Below are 17,143 nucleotides of genomic sequence, written 5' to 3' on the forward strand. Positions count from 1 at the left end.
ATGCACTAGTAGGGACCAGGTTGACAACCCCTGGCTTAGATGGTAGTTGGGTCATAGGAGAAAGTAAAACCATTAGCCCATCTAGCACAGTATTGTCTACACTGGCAGACAGTGGCTGTCCAGGGTTTCAGGCAGGAATCCTATCTGGGGATTGAACCTGGGACCTTCTGCATGCAAAGCAGATGCTCTGCCACAGAGCTATGGCCCTTCGCCACCCCCGACCTCAACCATCGGTGACTTACTCAGAGAATGCACACATGCAGTTTGGCTTATAGGCTCCATTTATTTCCACACACAACCCTGTCATCTGTATACATGAATCTTCCCATATTTCATACACCCCCTGCATACCCACTCAGGATATGTTACATGAGGATGGAGTTGCGAGGGATGGAGAGATAACCTTACCCAACTCCCGTTGTGTTTATGCATCATTGTCGCATCCCACATTTTCATGTGAATCTGTCTTATTCCTAGCCACCCACTAACTATGCCAAAGTAGTTCAGGGCCACGCATATGCCCATTGCGGACTGAGATGGCTCAGTTGGTAGAACATGGGACTCAATCTCAGGGTTGTGGGTTCAAGCCCCATGTTGGGCAAAAGATTCCTGCATTGCAGGGGTTGGACTAGAGGATCCTCACGGCCCCTTCCATCTCTGCAGTTCTATGATTCTGTGATTCTAGATGGTATTATCCCGCTTTATCCTCTCAACAACCCTGTAATGTTGGTTTGGCTCAGATAGTGCATTGGTGGAGCTCTCTCTTTTCCAAGGCTGCCCACTCTATCTCTAGTATCCCTTTGCAAATCTGTGCATTTGCTCCAGGCTGCTGTTGTCACCAGTACTTTCCTATCACTCTTTTGTAAGGTTGGTCTTCTGTATAAAATGTGTGAGACGAGGGATGCACCTGGGTGGGTGGGGAGGAACGAGCAAGCATCTAAATGCGGAAAGGGGAATGAGCCAATTCCCTCTCCTCTGGTTTTACTTTTCTAAAAAACAAATAAATCACCAAACTCGCAACCATTAAATATTCCAGTTGTTCTTAACCAGCTGAAGAACTAAGAGTTGTTTCATGCACTGCCTAGCTATTATCCCTGGGTTAACTGTGCTCACTTGACCAGGAGCTATGTCACTCTCTGATGCAAGGAACTTGTACAAGACATGTATTTGCAAACACACATCTCAACTTTATATGCTGCATTTCTTGTGTATGTGTGTGTACAGACACATCTTCTGTGTACACATACGCTTTTTTAAAAAACAAGTGAAGGGACCTGAAATGACAGGCTGTAAAAGGAAGTAGAGGGTTGTTCTTGTTAACAGCATTTAACCAACAATCAGCGATCCAGTTTGTGGTGGGTCTGATAACTATGGGCCATTTCAAATGTTACACAGCAACAAGGGATGAGCAAGCATGTAAATGCTCTAGCGTATTTTGGAAAACGGAATTAGCAAATCCCCGCTCCTTGGTTTTGCTTCGCTAAATCTTCCAAACCTGTAAAATCTTCCATTAAGTAGGTGGCTGATGAGAAGTGGTAGCAAAAGCTGGTGGGTGCCTGTACGACGTGTGTGTTTTCAACCCCATTTGTCATCACAGTACATCGCATTTCTAGAGGTATGCTTCCAAAAAACAAAAAAATCCAAAGGTAACTTAAAGGTGAAGGTAAAGGGACCCCTGACAGTTAGGTCCAGTTGCGGATGACTCTGGTGTTGCGGTGCTTATCTCGCTTTACTGGTCGAAAGAGCCGACGTGTGGCCAACATGACTAAGCCACTTCTGGTGAACCAGAGCAGCGCACGGAAATGCCGTTTACCTTCCCGCTGCAGTGGTACCTATTTATCTACTTGGACTTTGACGTGCTTTCGAACTGCTAGGTAGGCAGGAGCAGGGACCGAACAACGGGAGCTCACCCTGTTGCGGAGATTTGAACCACTGACCTTCTGATCGGCAAGCCCTAGGCTCTGTGGTTTAGACCACAGCGCCACCTGCGTCCTAAAGGCCACTTAGATGCAACCTAAAAGAGGGACATGATGGATGGTGAGGCCCTAAATAAGCTTGACAGCATCACCAGGTTGGTCTGCTTTGCTAATGTTGCAAGGTTGCTTTTGGGAAGCAGTATTCATCACTGCCAGATCCCACTTGAACGAGATGGGAACAGCTTCTTTGCTGTGGCTGGAGGTGGACAACAATTGCTTCTGCACCTCTCACTGTTTCACTGCAGAGGTCCCAAACTAACTAAAATTGATGAAGCCAGACAAATTCCCAGGCACAGATCTCCATATCTATGGTGCAGGTGTTTGTTGACCCTTTCTGGAAAGAAACGTGCCATTCATGAGGCTACATTTCATTGTGTCATAAGTCATTCTTCAGTCAAGTCTTCACGTTCCTCTGATGCTCTGACTGAGCCTTACAGTCTCATTTACTAACCATCAAGATGGCAAGGATGTTGTTGTACCCATGAGTTTCGGAAATGTTCATATGTCTGTTTAGCTGCATAGCAGGCTCCAGATGGAGGCATGGGTGTGCATTTGCTGGGCTCCCTAATCCCAGTCAAGGGGCACTCTGCTCTAGCCAGGGGCACCTGAGGGTGTGGGGGACAGGAGTCTTGATGCCGAAATCTTGGAGGACTGCGTAGACTTTCCAGTGAATCACCCGACTGTGGCACATGCTGACATTTGCACATGGATGCTGACAATGCCAGATGAATGTCTGGGGAACATTCAAAGACAAATGACAGATTTCCCTACTTTTTGGATACAGACAGATCCTCTTTCTTTCTTTCTTTCTTTCTTTCTTTCTTTTTTCCTTCTCTCTCTCTTTCACTATAAGATTCCAGGGTAGGTTACAGGAATGTAAAAATACAACATTCAACCCAGTTTAAACACTTTAAAGAAATTATTTATTATTATTATTATTATTATTATTATTATTAATTAATTAATTTATTTATTTTAAGAATGTAAAACTTTGGATAGTGTATCCTTGGTGTTTTTGGACATTCTCAACATTTGTCTGGAATCGCAATACTTGCCAAATTCCAGATATTCACTGTAGAGTATCTGTCTTTCTCTTTCTCTCACTGTCTCTCTCTCTCTCACACACACACCATTTGAAACCAAGTAAAAGCATAATTTGGGTTCAATTCTGCTGTATTGTTGCTTACATTTACCCTCTTTCCTATTACCTTCCTCTAGCATATATTTTAGTACTTCTGTCTCTTGATGCTCAGTGGTTAATTGGAACTGCAGTGGTACTAACTATACCTCTCAGCTTGGTTCTTGGTTAGCACACGTCCTCTCATTTTAAGAAGTGTTTTTCCTTCCTCCCTTCTCTTTTTATTCTACTGCTGATGAATCTCAAGCTCATTAAAAAGCAGGATCTTTTCCTTGCCACCACATTTCTAATCTTAATAGCAATCAGATCTAGCTCCTTCAGCCATGTAACATACTGCTGGCATTTTGATCCACTGGCACAAGATTTGTGTTTTAAAACCACCTGCATTTCTTACCCCAAGTCAGTGGTGACCACCAGTCCTCCAGTTGCTGATTTGTTTCAGCAATCTCACAGATAGCTGCGAAACTTCTAGCTTGGGGTTTTTCTCTCTGGAAAAATGAGGCATGTCTTTTTTGTTCACCGAAAGCATATGCAATGTCATTTTCAGAACTGAACTTTTAATCTTTTCCACTTGTTTGTTTTCTTACAGAACCACAGCTTAAAGGCATTGTAACAAAACTGTACAGCCGGCAAGGGTATCACTTGCAGCTACAAGCAGATGGAACTATCGATGGCACTAAAGAGGAAGAGAGTACCTACAGTGAGTATTCACCTTGGAAATGGTTTGTTTGTGCAGTCTACAAGTCCATATGAATGGCTTAAAAAACAACACCAAATCCAATGGCTGTTTTGGAGATAGCATGTGGCAGATGGAATCAAGGCAACATCATTATTGTCTGTGTGTTTGCTGTTCAAGCTTCAGTACAAAAACACTTGAATGTTCGATGAACCAGTGGAGGTAGTGGTGGCTTCTGAAAAACCTGTGCAAATGTTATCTCCATAGAGATCTGAAGGGTTTCATCTCTTTGCTTTGGATCTCATTAGGTTTTTGTTCTCCACCCGGAGAAAGTTTTCTCACCCCCTCATTTTGCCTGGAATAAATCCAAGCCATTGCTTCTCCAAAGGTACCAGAAACAATTGATCCCACCAAGAACTGTGGGGGAGAGGGTGAAGAAACCAGCCCACTTCATTAAATTTGCATGTTCCGCACTCTGGTGATAGACCTCAGATTGATTCTGCTTTCAGTCTTTCTTCTCTATCTTCAGAGTTGGATTTAGTCAGGTGAAAATATCCAGTGGGAAAATGTTTTTTCCTTACACAAATATGTCCATAAACCTTTGAATCATTTGTTTGTTGGAGAGTGGGAGTCATCCCAGCACAGCTTTCCTTCAGGAGTCTGTGTCCATGACAATTATTTTAAAAACATTATTATTTCATTATTATTATTATATTTATTTTATTTAATACCGCCCAATACCCAAAGGTCTCATAGTTCAAGAACATAGTTCTTGCAGAGATGGCAGCTGTAGGAAAGCTGAATTAGTTATGCACAGTGATCTGGAAGAGAGCCTCCTTTTTTGTTTTGTTTTTGTTTATAGGTTCTCCTCCTCTTCCATGATTTACCCTCTCTTCACCTAAGGTCCCAGGGTGGACCACAATCATTCAAAATACAACATTAAATGCAATTTAAAACAAATTGCAATCACAATAACTGGATGGGTCCTAATGATACACATCTCAAGTGTCAAAAGTCTTGAAGTATTCAAGTCCATTTAAGTGGCTCATCCACTTCAGCATTCAGACTTTTGATCATGGCCAACCACGAAGGTTCTGTGTGTGTCGGGGGGGATTTTTTATTTTGCTTTTTATTGTGTTCTGCATTTTTATGTTTTTATATTGTGAACTGCCCTGTGATCCTTGAAGGGTAGTATAGAATGAATGAATTAATGAAATGCCTTTTTTCAAGCACACCTTGTGATCTTCCTCAGAGATTCTTCCCTAGGTTTTCCTTGCCAAAGGCAAGTGATTTCTAGGGAGAGGGTCTTGTTAGTAGTGGTACCTCACGGATGGAATGGCCTCCCCAGAAAGGCTCACCTGGCACCCAGGGCATGACATTGCTAGTCACCAAGCTTCTTCTTCTCCCATGCCTTTTCCATTATGATCTGTCAAACGCTTGTATTTTTCTGTCAAGTTATTGGGTTTTAAGGTGGATTTAATTGTTTGGGGGGGCTTGGTTTTCTGCTAACTTTAGGTGGCTTTCTTTTCCTGGACTTTTTCTGTGTGGGATTATTATTATTTAAAAAACATTGTGTGTTTTTGTTTTTTTAAAAATGTGTTTTTATTGCAAAATGGATTTTCATTTTAGTCTTGGTTTTAAATGGCCCAGAGATCTTGGTTGAATAGGTTGTATAGAAATGCAATAAATAAAATAATGCTTCAAGGTGGTGCACAAGTAGGGTGTGACAGCAGCATCACAACTCAGCTGTTGATCTGCTTTTGCCTAACACAGGTAGTCAGTCACAACTAGATCTGTCCACCATGAATCGGTTGCAAAAAAAAATAGGGAGCTGCTTAATATTCAGTTGGCCATCTAGCTGAGTGTTGTCCACATTGGACTGGCAGCGACTGCCCAGATTTTTATTCAGGGAGCCTTTCCATCTCTCTACCTGGAGATGCTGGGGACTGAACCATTTTTTACTCAGCGCAAATGAAGCTTCTCCTGTCATCTTATGCTTTGTTAAAGGGAGAGAGTTCACTCAATCATTGTTGAAACTCTGAGACCCAAAGGGCTGCATGGACTCCCCTGTCCATTCTTTGCTCCTCAGGGAGCTGCCTTCCCAAGCGGTCGCCCCTTCTCTGTACATTTGAAGGTGAAACAACTAGACCAGATCTTCGTGTTCCACATTAAGCAAAATCTTACATGGATGGAAATAAATGGGGGAGGGGCAAAGGGTGCTGCTGTCACGGCCAGTCCCAGATAAGGAAGAAGCACACATCCAATAGTTAATTACTTATTGGCAAGATAAACGCTTATAGCAGCTTCCACGGTGTTTTGGATAAACATGCACACATGCTTCTAGATTCTAGGCAGTGGTCCATAGGTCTGAGTCCTGTGGTGCAGCTGCAGCAACAGGAGAGCCCCTTCCCTCTTCCAGCTTATATACCTTCTTATGGGTTGTGTGCCTGCAACTTGAGACTTCTCCTCTCCTGGTTCTAGGGCACAGTTTGTCATGGGAAGGTGGGGAATCTACCGGCCCGCCCCTCACCTGGACCATCCCTTCTTCCTCTGCCACATCCTGCATGCCTTCTTCTGCCTCAGACTTCCTAGACTCTCCCTTCTCCCAAGGCTCCTGCCTTGCAGGTGGCATGACACCCTAGAAAATCGCTGGTCCCATCTCCTGGGTCACTCCCCTGGTCGCCTGGCTCCACCACACACTCTTCAGAGCCCTGCCAACCCCTAACATCTGTTATCTAGGTTTTACTCGTATTCACTTCCATTTCTTGCAGGGATGGAGAGATTCTGGCTCAGCAAATGTTGCTGAACCACAACTCCCATCAGCCCCAGCAAGCATGGCCAATGGCCAGGGATGGCGGGGGTTGTAGCATGTGGAAGGGGCCAAGTTTCTCCACACCTCCTCTATTGCTTATGCCACACTTTTCATTCCAAAGTGAAGCCCAATGCAGCTAACAGCAAACAACCCACTCAAAAGCAAACATTGGACTAATATTTTTAACCAAAAAAAGAAGCATATATCAAAATTCAGAGCAATTCAAAGCCACACTCATGAGAAAAAATACAGTAAATCAAATGAATCTATATTAATGAATTATTTTGATGTAAGTTCTGGTCTCAACAAAAGCAAGGGAGGTACCATGGACAGCTCCATGGCTCAGGATGAATAATGCAACATCAAAACACAGCTTAGATGTTGCTTCAGCAACAGCTACTCACAGGCCGGGCCTTTTATAGGAGCTGGACCTCTGCCTCAATAGATGTGGCTTCTTTAATTTAAGAAGCCCAAGCCTTCTCCAACAATGGTTTGCTTGGGTGGAGTAAGGAGACTCTGCTTGCCCTGGGCCTTCTGAGATGCAGTCTTCTGAGTCAGAGGGTGGAGAGAAGGGTACTGGCTGTTAGGGCTTCTCCGGTGCAAGTACTTCTAAGGCTCACAGTGGTGGTCCCTCTCCCTCCACTCTGAGTCCCCAGCCTCATCTCCTGAAGAAAAGTAGCTTGGCTCCAGGATGGTGATCCCTCCCCAAATAACAAGGGTCCTCCTTCTGGCAGTGATGGACTCACTCCATGCCCCCTTGCTTAGTTTCATATATGATGGGAGCTGTTTCTTCTTGTGATGATCCCATGCTACTGGGAAGTGCATCTGAATAGTCTTCCATTCAGCCACTCCAAATTTCTGCACCCTCATATGTGTGATGGATGAGGCAGATGGATTATGGGTAGGCCCCTAGACACCTCTCTCAGCAGTCTGAATCTGGTGGCTGCTAAATGCTCATAGTAGCCAAAGGAAGAACCAGGAGTGATACCGATTATGCTGCGTATGACAAAATGTGTTCATTTTCAATGAACCTTTTTACCGCTAGCATAAATAATTAGATTCTCTGTTGGGAAGACAAGTTTATGTTAAGACCACATAATAAATGGCTGCCCAAAAACAAAAACAAAACCATTTCCCCCAAAGCTCTGAAATTATGATACACTCTACAGAAGATATTGTGGCCATTCCTCATGTAGAAACTTTTTGTAACCTGCTTCTCATTGCTATTAGGAACTAGCAAAAATGACCATGATAATGACAGCAGGGTAGAGAGATTGCCAAAAAGAGGTCTCATGAGCACGGTGTACTCCCATGGTGGGTTCCTATCTATGCAGATCCTTCCCCCACCCTAGAAAACTACTGTCCTACAGAAGTAATTTTCAGCCAGCCACTTGTATGGGCTTTTGTAGATGGCCCCTTAGTTAACCTTGAGAAAGAAGGTTTCGACCTGCCTGTATTTTAATCATAGCCCAGTAGTAGGAATGGATAAAGCTGTCAATTTCAGTGTCTCATTTCTCTAATCTTAAACTGAGTTCACCACAAGTCCACATCAATTTGTGCATGGGTGGGGGTTGTGGGGGAGATCTCACAAAAGCATGGCCAGTTTCCCACACACACTCAGCACGAGGATGGCTGGAGGGCAGTTGCGCACGGGGTGATAATCATGGGGACTTGGGGGTTTCAGTGTGCACACATTTGTCCCATGTCCAGTACCCTGCCTCTCCTGGGACCTCAAGCAGGGGTATAGGAAGAGGGGTGCGGGGTGTGTGGTCCGCCCCAGGTGTCATCCTGAAGGGGGTGACATTCGGCACACACACCCCCCCCGCTACTCCCCCAAGCCCAGTGAGCAGCAAAGCGGCAAGTGGCGCAGCAGCTGCTGTGGCTCTCCTCCTTCCCCCCAGCTTGCTGTAGGCTTGGGAGTCATGGGGGGGTGCCCCCTGTGCTGAGATCGGCCCCTGGGAGGATTGCACAGCCTCACCGAGATCGGGTGCTGGGGAGGATCACGCAGTGCGCTGATCAGCCCAGCTCCGCCACTGACCACAAGGAAAGACTTCTGTCTGTGCCTCTGAAAAGCTGCTTCCAGTCAGTGCAGATAACACTGAGCCAGATAGGCCAATTGTCTGACTCAGTATAATGCAGTTTTCTGGGTGCCTGTATCTGGTTTCTATTCACAGCACTTGGCTCTTTGGAAGAACTGATGGATGACGGATACCTGGCTGCACCGGAAACTTTTATTGTATCCAACTCATGGCTTATGTATTTTAACAAAATGTATTCTAACAACTGATAAATAATAATTGATTTTGTGTTAGCTTTAGTGGCTGATACTGCCTATCTTCTACCGAAGCTGAAATGTCATTATAATGTCAGCATTATTGAAATGAACTGTTGCAGAATTGGGTCATTTGTTTGGATTGCTGTATTATCATGTGTCAGGGAATCAGGAGCAGGAGCACTGGGGAGAGAGGATTGGGAGAGCGAAGGGGAAGAATCTGAGGGCAGCGTAGGGGAGTATGACACTGGCCCGAGAGATTCCATGAGCTTCTCCAGCGAATCAGAAGATTCCCAGAAGGGGGCACCGATGGTCAGGGCAAGGGGGGTCCCAGGGGGGACGCACCAGAAACAAGGAGCCAGAGGGGAACCCCAAAGCAGCAGTGGAGGATCGGGACCAGTTTCCCCACCAGAGCATAGTGGGGGGGAGGAGTCACATGTGTCAGGGCCAGCGTCTCCTCCAGAGAGGGAGTCAGGGCTGACCACGCCTCCATCGGAGAGTGGGGGAACGGAAGGGAGGTCAGTTGCAGCTAGCCCCCCCGAAGGGGGAAGCAGTGGCAGCAGCAGTGAAACGGTCAGGAGGAAAGCTGCTGGCTGGGCGCGCGCGCCAAGTTCAAATGTGCAGGCGCGCGGAACAGCAGGAGACCCGGATGGGGAACCAGCTCCTAAAGCCCGCCGGAGGGAGGGAGAAGGCTCAGGGGAATCAGCGGGAGAAGAGGCTAGAAAGGGCGGAACCCCGGCGGGCAGGCGGACCCAGAGGAGGAAGGAGCAGCGGAGAAGGTGGAGCAAGGCTAGGATCTTAAATTGGTGTCAGGGGGGAGGAGACTCAGACGGAGCATCAGTGGTCTGACACTTTAGACGTGGGGCTGCGCGCTGCGGCTCTGGAAGTGAAACTGAACTTCAATAAAGACTTTTATACTTCACAACGAAGCAGCGTTGGTCCTTTGTGAGCTGGGACCTAGGGCAGCCCTGACATCATGTTTTGAAATGAATTGGTTGCAGGCTGTTGCTGCAAGGGAGATGCTTTGATATGTATTGCTGTTATTGACTTGCTGTCTAAGGTGTTCCTAAGTGCTGGAAAGACCTGGGGTGCAGGCCCAAATCTGCAAAAAATTACACCTGCTGATTTATATGGGTACATGCAGATCTAGGTCAACTTTCGAAGAGAAACAAACAAACAAATGCTGTCTTTTGCTGCCAGGTTTTCCTTGAGCTATAGAGCACCAGCTGAGTTTTCTGAGTCCCATGCACTCTATGTGGTCTGTGTCCCACCTGCAGTCTATGCACAACACATAAAATATTAGTATGGACATTTGGGTTCTTTTTTTATAAAAAACAAAAACCTGTTGATTGTATCTGTATTTTAGAATTGTTATCCTGCCTGATGCCTTTCAAAGTCTGTCTCTTGCTCTTTAAAAATCATAATGTTCTATATGGTTTTATGTTAATGGCTTAGATGGTTTGCTTATTTATGATTAGCGGTATATACATTTTGCTAAACGGACTGCTGCATATCTATGTACTGAAACCAAAGCAAGTACCATCCAAAGTCTAACATGTCTTTTGATTGCTCACTGACCCTCTCACACATACACATACACATCTATATCCTGTATGGGCCATATTTGATAAGTGTGTGGGGCTGACCACCTGTCAATCACCTTCCATCACAATGAAGTCAGATGCTGCGGTGCTTTGAAGCCCCGGCAACCAACTGATCATTGGGACTGCTTCTGGGACTTCCAAAGGTTCTCCTCCTCTGCATTTTAGTTATTTGTCCCCTATTTTATTTGATTTCCTATCCATGCTTTATGCAGGGTGGGTTGCAACCACAATAAACTAGGCAATTATGCAACAAATCTATCCCCACCACAGCCATTTGAGATTGGTTAGGCTGAAAGACTGTGACCGGCTGCTGGCATCCCAGGCCCTGGTCCAATGCTCTAACCGCAGGAGGGGAGGCATGAACACAGATTGGCAGGGTACCTACCGACTAGATGAAGGATCAACCATCCTCGAAATTCATGTAATCATATGCCTATCAGTGGCTATTCAACAACAACAACAAAAAACCCCCAAACAAACAGAGGAGGGGTTCATCATGTGTAAGTAACAAAGGAAGAAGTTGCAGGAACCCAAGTGAGACTGAAATGATATCAAAAATAATGATTTAAACATGAACATATGTGGGTATATGCTTATTTTATTTATTTATTATTTAACAGGATTGATGCTACACCTGATTGTAGGAAAACCTCTAAGGAATATTGAAATTATCAATAAAAACACTTAAAACAATTAAAAACCTTCAAAGATAATAACAAGTTTTTTTAAAAAAGGAAAAAGATTAAAGCACACCAGCTCAATGTGCCTGGATAGGCTTGCCTGAACAAGAATAGTTTTAGGAGGTGCAAAAACAGTGCAGCAAAGCTGCCTATCTGATGTGAATAGGCAGGGAGTTCCAGAAATTGATTCCTTGCAAGTACAGAGCAAGTATAGTTGAATACCAGTAACAGTGCCAGTTCCGCAGATCAAAATGATTCAGTGGGCACATATGGGGTAAATTCATCCCACATGTGAATACAAATTCACCAAATAAGAAAAAATGGCGTTCTCTGTGAATCAGATACTAATTGATACTAATTGATAAGATGTCCAGAATTATATCTCAGGTTATGCTACTTGTGAATAATTCTCCAATTTGATTTTGAAGCAACATGAAGCAAAGTTTAATCTTAGAGCGCTTGTCCTTAATTATCTCTATTGCATGGAGAACTTCACTGTTTTTCACACAGTGTTTATATTTTGGAGAATTTGTATTTTTGTAATTTTGCATTTTACACATGCATACCCAAGTGTTTGCATGTATAATTGTTCATGTTCAAATAATCGTCCTTTCTGATATCATTTTCTAAAGAGCGACAGTGACAAGAGTTTCCTTAAGGGCTTCCTGTAGGCTGTTGGATGCAGGAAGCTTGGATATATGGGTCCGTGAAATGATCTTATCCATTGGGGTTCTTCCCCCATCTCACCCCCAAGAGAGTTGATTAGCTTGCCTTTGCTCCTTTATAAAGGGGGTGTGTGGATGTCCTGCCGTGCTACTTCGCCTTAAAAAAAGAAGCTCATATTAAATATTCACAAAATGTCTCTTTCAATGAAAGATTTGAAGTTGTTGCTGAAATCTGGAGAGGTTAACATCCTTCCTTCTTCCTTCCTAGCTTTGTTTAACCTCATACCTGTGGGTTTACGAGTGGTGGCAATTCAAGGCGTCCAAACAAAACTGTACTTAGCCATGAACAGCGAAGGATACTTGTACACATCGGTAAGTGTCAACTGCATTCCACACTCTTGGTTTATTTATCCTGTCTTGTGTGTGTCAGAAACCCAGGCCCCGGAAACAATGTAATGATGTTTATTTGGTGCAACGATGGGGGATAGGAGCTGCTCTTTGGAAGTGGTTTATTGCAGCGTGCTTCTCTGCTCAGTGTGAAAATGGGGTGGGGTGGGGTTTTTTTGCAGAATTGCAGCTGAATCCTTTGCCTTGTACCTTATGTAAACCCTCTTACTTGATCTCCCATGCTAAGTTTGGATAATTGGCAGGAAACTACACAGGGGAATTTCGTAACTCAAAAGAGAGGCACTTTCTGTTGTTAAGGCTGTTACGATGTTGCTAAGCAGACTACTAAAAATGTTTATTGGCTAATGGATCTGCACCCCCCCCCTAAAAAAACCCCCACCAAGGACATTATCCATTATTTATTTGTTTGGATTTATATGCCACTTTTTATCCAAAGATCCCAGGCACTACATTAAGAACATAATTTATGCAATACAATAATTAAAAAATGAATTCCACAGCATAATGATGTAATCATAATAAGTCACTGTCACCAACAGTATGTCTGGGACCTATTCATAAGAACAGAAGAAGAGTCTGGATGCTGGATCCGTCCAATGACCCATCTAGTCCAGCATCCTGTTCTCACAGTGGCTGATCAGATGCTACAGGGATGCGGGTGGCACTGTGGTCTAAACCACTGAGCCTCTTGGGCTTGCCAACCAGAAGGTTGGCAGTTCAAATCCCCATGACGGAGTGAGCTCCCGTTGCTCTGTCCCAGCTCCTGCCAACCCAGCAGTTCGAAAGCATGCCAGTGCAAATAGATAAATAGGTACCGTTGTGCAGGGCCAGATTTAGTTTTGAAGAGGCCCTAAGCTACTGAACGTAATGGGGCCCTTTATGTGTCCAGCTGTCCTTTGTCAACAACAAATTGTTGCTGTTTTTTGTGTTGAATATATGCTATATGGTAATTTATGGACCTACACAACACAAAACACTGTTGCTATACGTAGGTTTTATTTTATTTGTTTTTTATCTTATATTTTGGAAATGTATATCCAGTTTTTTTTTCCTTAAAATTTTTTGGGGGGACCCCAAGAGAATGGGGCCCTAAGCTATAGCTTGTTTAGCTTATATGAAAATCTGGCACTGCCACTGTGGCAGGAAGGAAAACGGCATTTCTGTGTGCTCTGGTTTCTGTCATGGTGTCGCATTGTGCTAGAAGCGCTTTAGTCCTGCTGACCACATGACCTAGAAAGCTGTCTGTGGACAAATGCTGGCTCCCTCAGCCTGAAAGTGAGATGAGCGCCACAGCCCCATAGTCACCTTTGACTGGACGTAACTGTCCAGCGGTCCTTTACCTTTACCAAGGAAGCCCATGAGCAGAACCTGAGCACCTCAGTCTCAGGCTAGAAGTAACAGGCATTCTGAGAGTGGTTATGTTTAACATCAAGGTCCAGGTTCGTCTGTGGAAAGCAAGCTAGTCAATTACAGAATCTGGTTATGTGGCCATATCCCAAATTTAGAGTTGGGGATTAGGGGTGAACAGACTGGTATTCCGTTATTGTTCTGACATTCTGATATTTCTTGGGTTCTGATTTGTTTGAATTCCATCAGGAATAAATGTTTTTGTAATGTTGGCATTTGGATTCTGAACATATGTCCTCAGTGCAATACTTAATAAAAACAAAACAAAAAACAAAACAACAACAACTGTATTTGCATGGAAAAACAGAGAAAAGTGACTTTTATTGTTGCTAGGTTTTTTTTTAAAAAGAGAGCCTGCAATCGCAGAGCCGAGTAATCCGAAACAGCTATTAAAAACATAAATATATAAATATATGCCAAATGCAATGCCAAAACCCTTGAAATATGACTCAAGAAAAAACACAGGTTACAGCATTTTGAGTTCAATGCCAGTAAGCGTATCCCATAAAGTGGAACCTCAAAAGGGGTTGGAGAGTCCTGCAGAGGTGGATTTCTTCTACGTCATCCACAAGTTTTTCTGCAAGCCTCACAAGTTTATACTTTCACAGTACCCTTTTATACTTGTCTACCCATTGAGTTCTATGGGATTTATTTCCAGGTAAATGTATAGCTTAAAGGTAGCGATGAATGGGGATGAATCTCCAGTGATTTCTCCTGGCGAAGTGGCAATCACACTTCTGGAGCTGAAGCAGTATTGTCTCACCCACCCAACCTGATATCATCATTTGACATGATTTTATTGTGCTCACCATGTATATATGCTTAATGTATTTGTAAACTGCATTGAGATCTTTCAGGTGGTAAGCAGTCTATAAATGGCAATAATAGTAAGTGCATTGAATCTGTGCCCATAAAATATGAGGTGCGACTACATAACAGCAAATGGTAAATATGTATTGAGGATGGAAGGGGAGCTTGGAAAGAAGATAGTGTTTTGTTTTCACTTAAACAAATGATTGCAACCAAAGTGTTTTGCTTGCAGCTGGTGTGCTTTGAGCTACTTTGTGTGCGAGGTTGATGTTTGCACCTGCTGTTAGTGCTGATTGTTTCTTTACTGGGTTGAGGTTGTGCAGTGCAATGTATATTATTATGATGTAGTCAGGAATGAGTGGGTGGAAGTAGTTTTATACCCTCCAAGGTAGGGCTGCCCCACCCATGAGGCAAGGTGAGATGAGCACCTCAGGCGGCAGGATCCACACAGGCAGCAGATCCAGCCTCCAAGGAATGAATCACCCGCTGCTGCTGCTGCTGCCACAGTGAAAGAACTGCACTGGCTGCAGATGGGGTACCAGCCAAATTCAAGGTGTTAATTCTAGCACATAAATCCCTAGGTGGTCTGGGACTGAAGTACCTAAAGTGCATCTTTCCCCATATCATCCATCTCAGATCTTACAATGAGGACTTGGTAGTAGTTCTGCCACTAGGGTTGACTAGTTGATGTTAACCCACAACAGGGCCTTTCTGGTGGTGGTTCCCCATTTGCGGAATGCCCTCCCTGTGGAGGTGCATCTGCCTCCTTCACTATTGGCTTTCAGGAGAAGCGGTATAACATTGCTGTTTACCAGGGCATTTGATGGTTTGAAAGACACTGTTCCAAGCAATCCTGAGATTCTTGCCTGAGATAATGTTTTAAAACCATTTCTAGAATTTTTTAAAACTGTTTTATCCTTGCCGTGTCTGCCACCCTGGGCTCACTCAGGATGAATTATTGTTATTGTTATTATTGGCAAAAGATTTAATCACCTCCCTGGGGTTACCTAGGGAGATGCTTGGGCTTCACTGAATCTGCTGGGAGAAAATAAATCCAGAGGTTTCTGGTGCATATAGCCACCGATTGACTTTCTGTGCAGCATCAGCTATGTTCAGCCCAGGACTTCCCATCTGCTCTTCTCTAGAGCTTCTTTTCATAGGCTGTAGGGGAGGAAGAAAATTCTAAGGCAGGGAAGGTTCAAAACCTTTGTTCTGCCTGATATCGTTGGACTACAACTCCCAGCATCCCTAGCCAGCATGACCAATGGTAAGGGTTGATGGAAATGGTGGCTCAGCAGTACCCAGTGAGTCAGGGGTTCCCCTGGGTACAGTACTGGACTGGGAGTGACAAGATCCACTCACCCGCAAAGACTTCACCTACTTCCATGGGTTCTTGTTGTGAGGATAAAATGGGAAAGGGTTAAGATGAGCAGTGGATGCCATCTCATGCTCCTAGGGAGAAAGGATGGGATGAAAATGCAATAAATCAGTGGACGTTAGCGGTTGCAGACAAATAGAGCCTCCATGTGCCATAGCAGCCTATCTCTGACTACTATATCTTGCGGGGGGGGGGGAGGGAGAGCAGGACAAGGTGTTGCCTTCATGGGGACACCAGAGGCATCTAGCTAGCCACTATTGAAAACAGGACTGCAGTAGATGGGCGTGGGGCTCTTCTTAAATTCTTGGAGAGTTAGAATCCGCTTAACTGTACACCTTTGAAAAGGATTGCTTTATGCAGTGACCTTATCAGTTGCCTTTTTTTAAAGGAAAGGGGCCTGATGAATAAATGATCTTAGGAGGTTGGGGGGGGGTTAAGGAAATGGCTTCTTCCCCCCCTCCCCCACTTGCTAATTGGAAGTTTATTTTTCTCATTCCATTCTGACAGTTTGCTCAGGTTCGCCCGTGCCCCAGCGCATAGCAATTAGCATGCCGGGCTCCTCCAGCAAGGAGCCTTCCGCAGCTCAAGTGAAAGCAGTGGCGCGGTGGCTGGTTATGGAGCCTGCTGATCCGTAATTGGGAATGGGGTGGAATTAAGGCTGTGGAGTGTGATGAATGTGTGGGCTGCCAAGGCTTGTGTTTGACAGATAGATCTTTCTAGAGATTTCTCACATCTGTAAATTGCAGCCAAAAAAAGATGCTGCTGGTAGAATCTCAAAAAAGAAGGGGGGGAACACAGAGAGAGCTCCCCGGCAGAGAGAAGCAGCTCAAGTGCAACTGACTCAACGATTGTAGGAGCATCAGAAGCCACCTTATACTGAGTCAGACCATTGGTGCATCTAGCTCAATATTGCCTATTCTGACTGGCAACAACTCCCCAGAGTTTTGCTTTCAACTCTGCCTGGAGGTGCCTGAATTGAACCTGGAACCTTCCTCATGCAACACGTGTGCTCCACCACGTGGCTGCAGCTCTTGCTCTCAAAAAGAAGCTAGGAGTCTAGTCCTCATCGTTATTCCTTAAGAGGAAACAGAGGAAGCTACATTGAGTCAGACCATTGATCCATATTCTCTGCACTGACTGTCAGCGGCTCTTGAGGATTTCAGACTGAAGGCATTCCTCCCTGGAGACGCCAAGTGCTAAGGTTGGGTCCTTCTGCACACAAAGCATTTGCTCTGCCATGGAAGTGTGGCTCTTCTACATTACACTATCTCTGTGAGCTACTTTTGCACATTACAGGTGGGCTTTGGTGGCAGAGCT

General features: G+C 44.6%; 1 protein-coding gene across 7 annotated transcripts in view; it reads left to right on the forward strand.

Annotated features, from left to right (window-relative positions):
* The window catches only part of FGF13 (fibroblast growth factor 13), a 220,767-nt gene that overhangs the window by 182,055 nt on the left and 21,569 nt on the right, over positions 1–17,143 (forward strand). For all 7 annotated transcript variants that reach the window (XM_053374876.1, XM_053374877.1, XM_053374875.1 and 4 more), the window contains 2 exons: positions 3,704–3,814; positions 12,092–12,195. In XM_053374876.1, the coding sequence (XP_053230851.1) occupies positions 3,704–3,814; positions 12,092–12,195 (215 nt within the window). The remainder of the gene's footprint in view (positions 1–3,703; positions 3,815–12,091; positions 12,196–17,143) is intronic.

The sequence above is a fragment of the Podarcis raffonei genome, chromosome Z (genome assembly GCF_027172205.1).
Source record: "Podarcis raffonei isolate rPodRaf1 chromosome Z, rPodRaf1.pri, whole genome shotgun sequence".
Classification (NCBI taxonomy): Eukaryota; Metazoa; Chordata; class Lepidosauria; order Squamata; family Lacertidae; genus Podarcis; species Podarcis raffonei.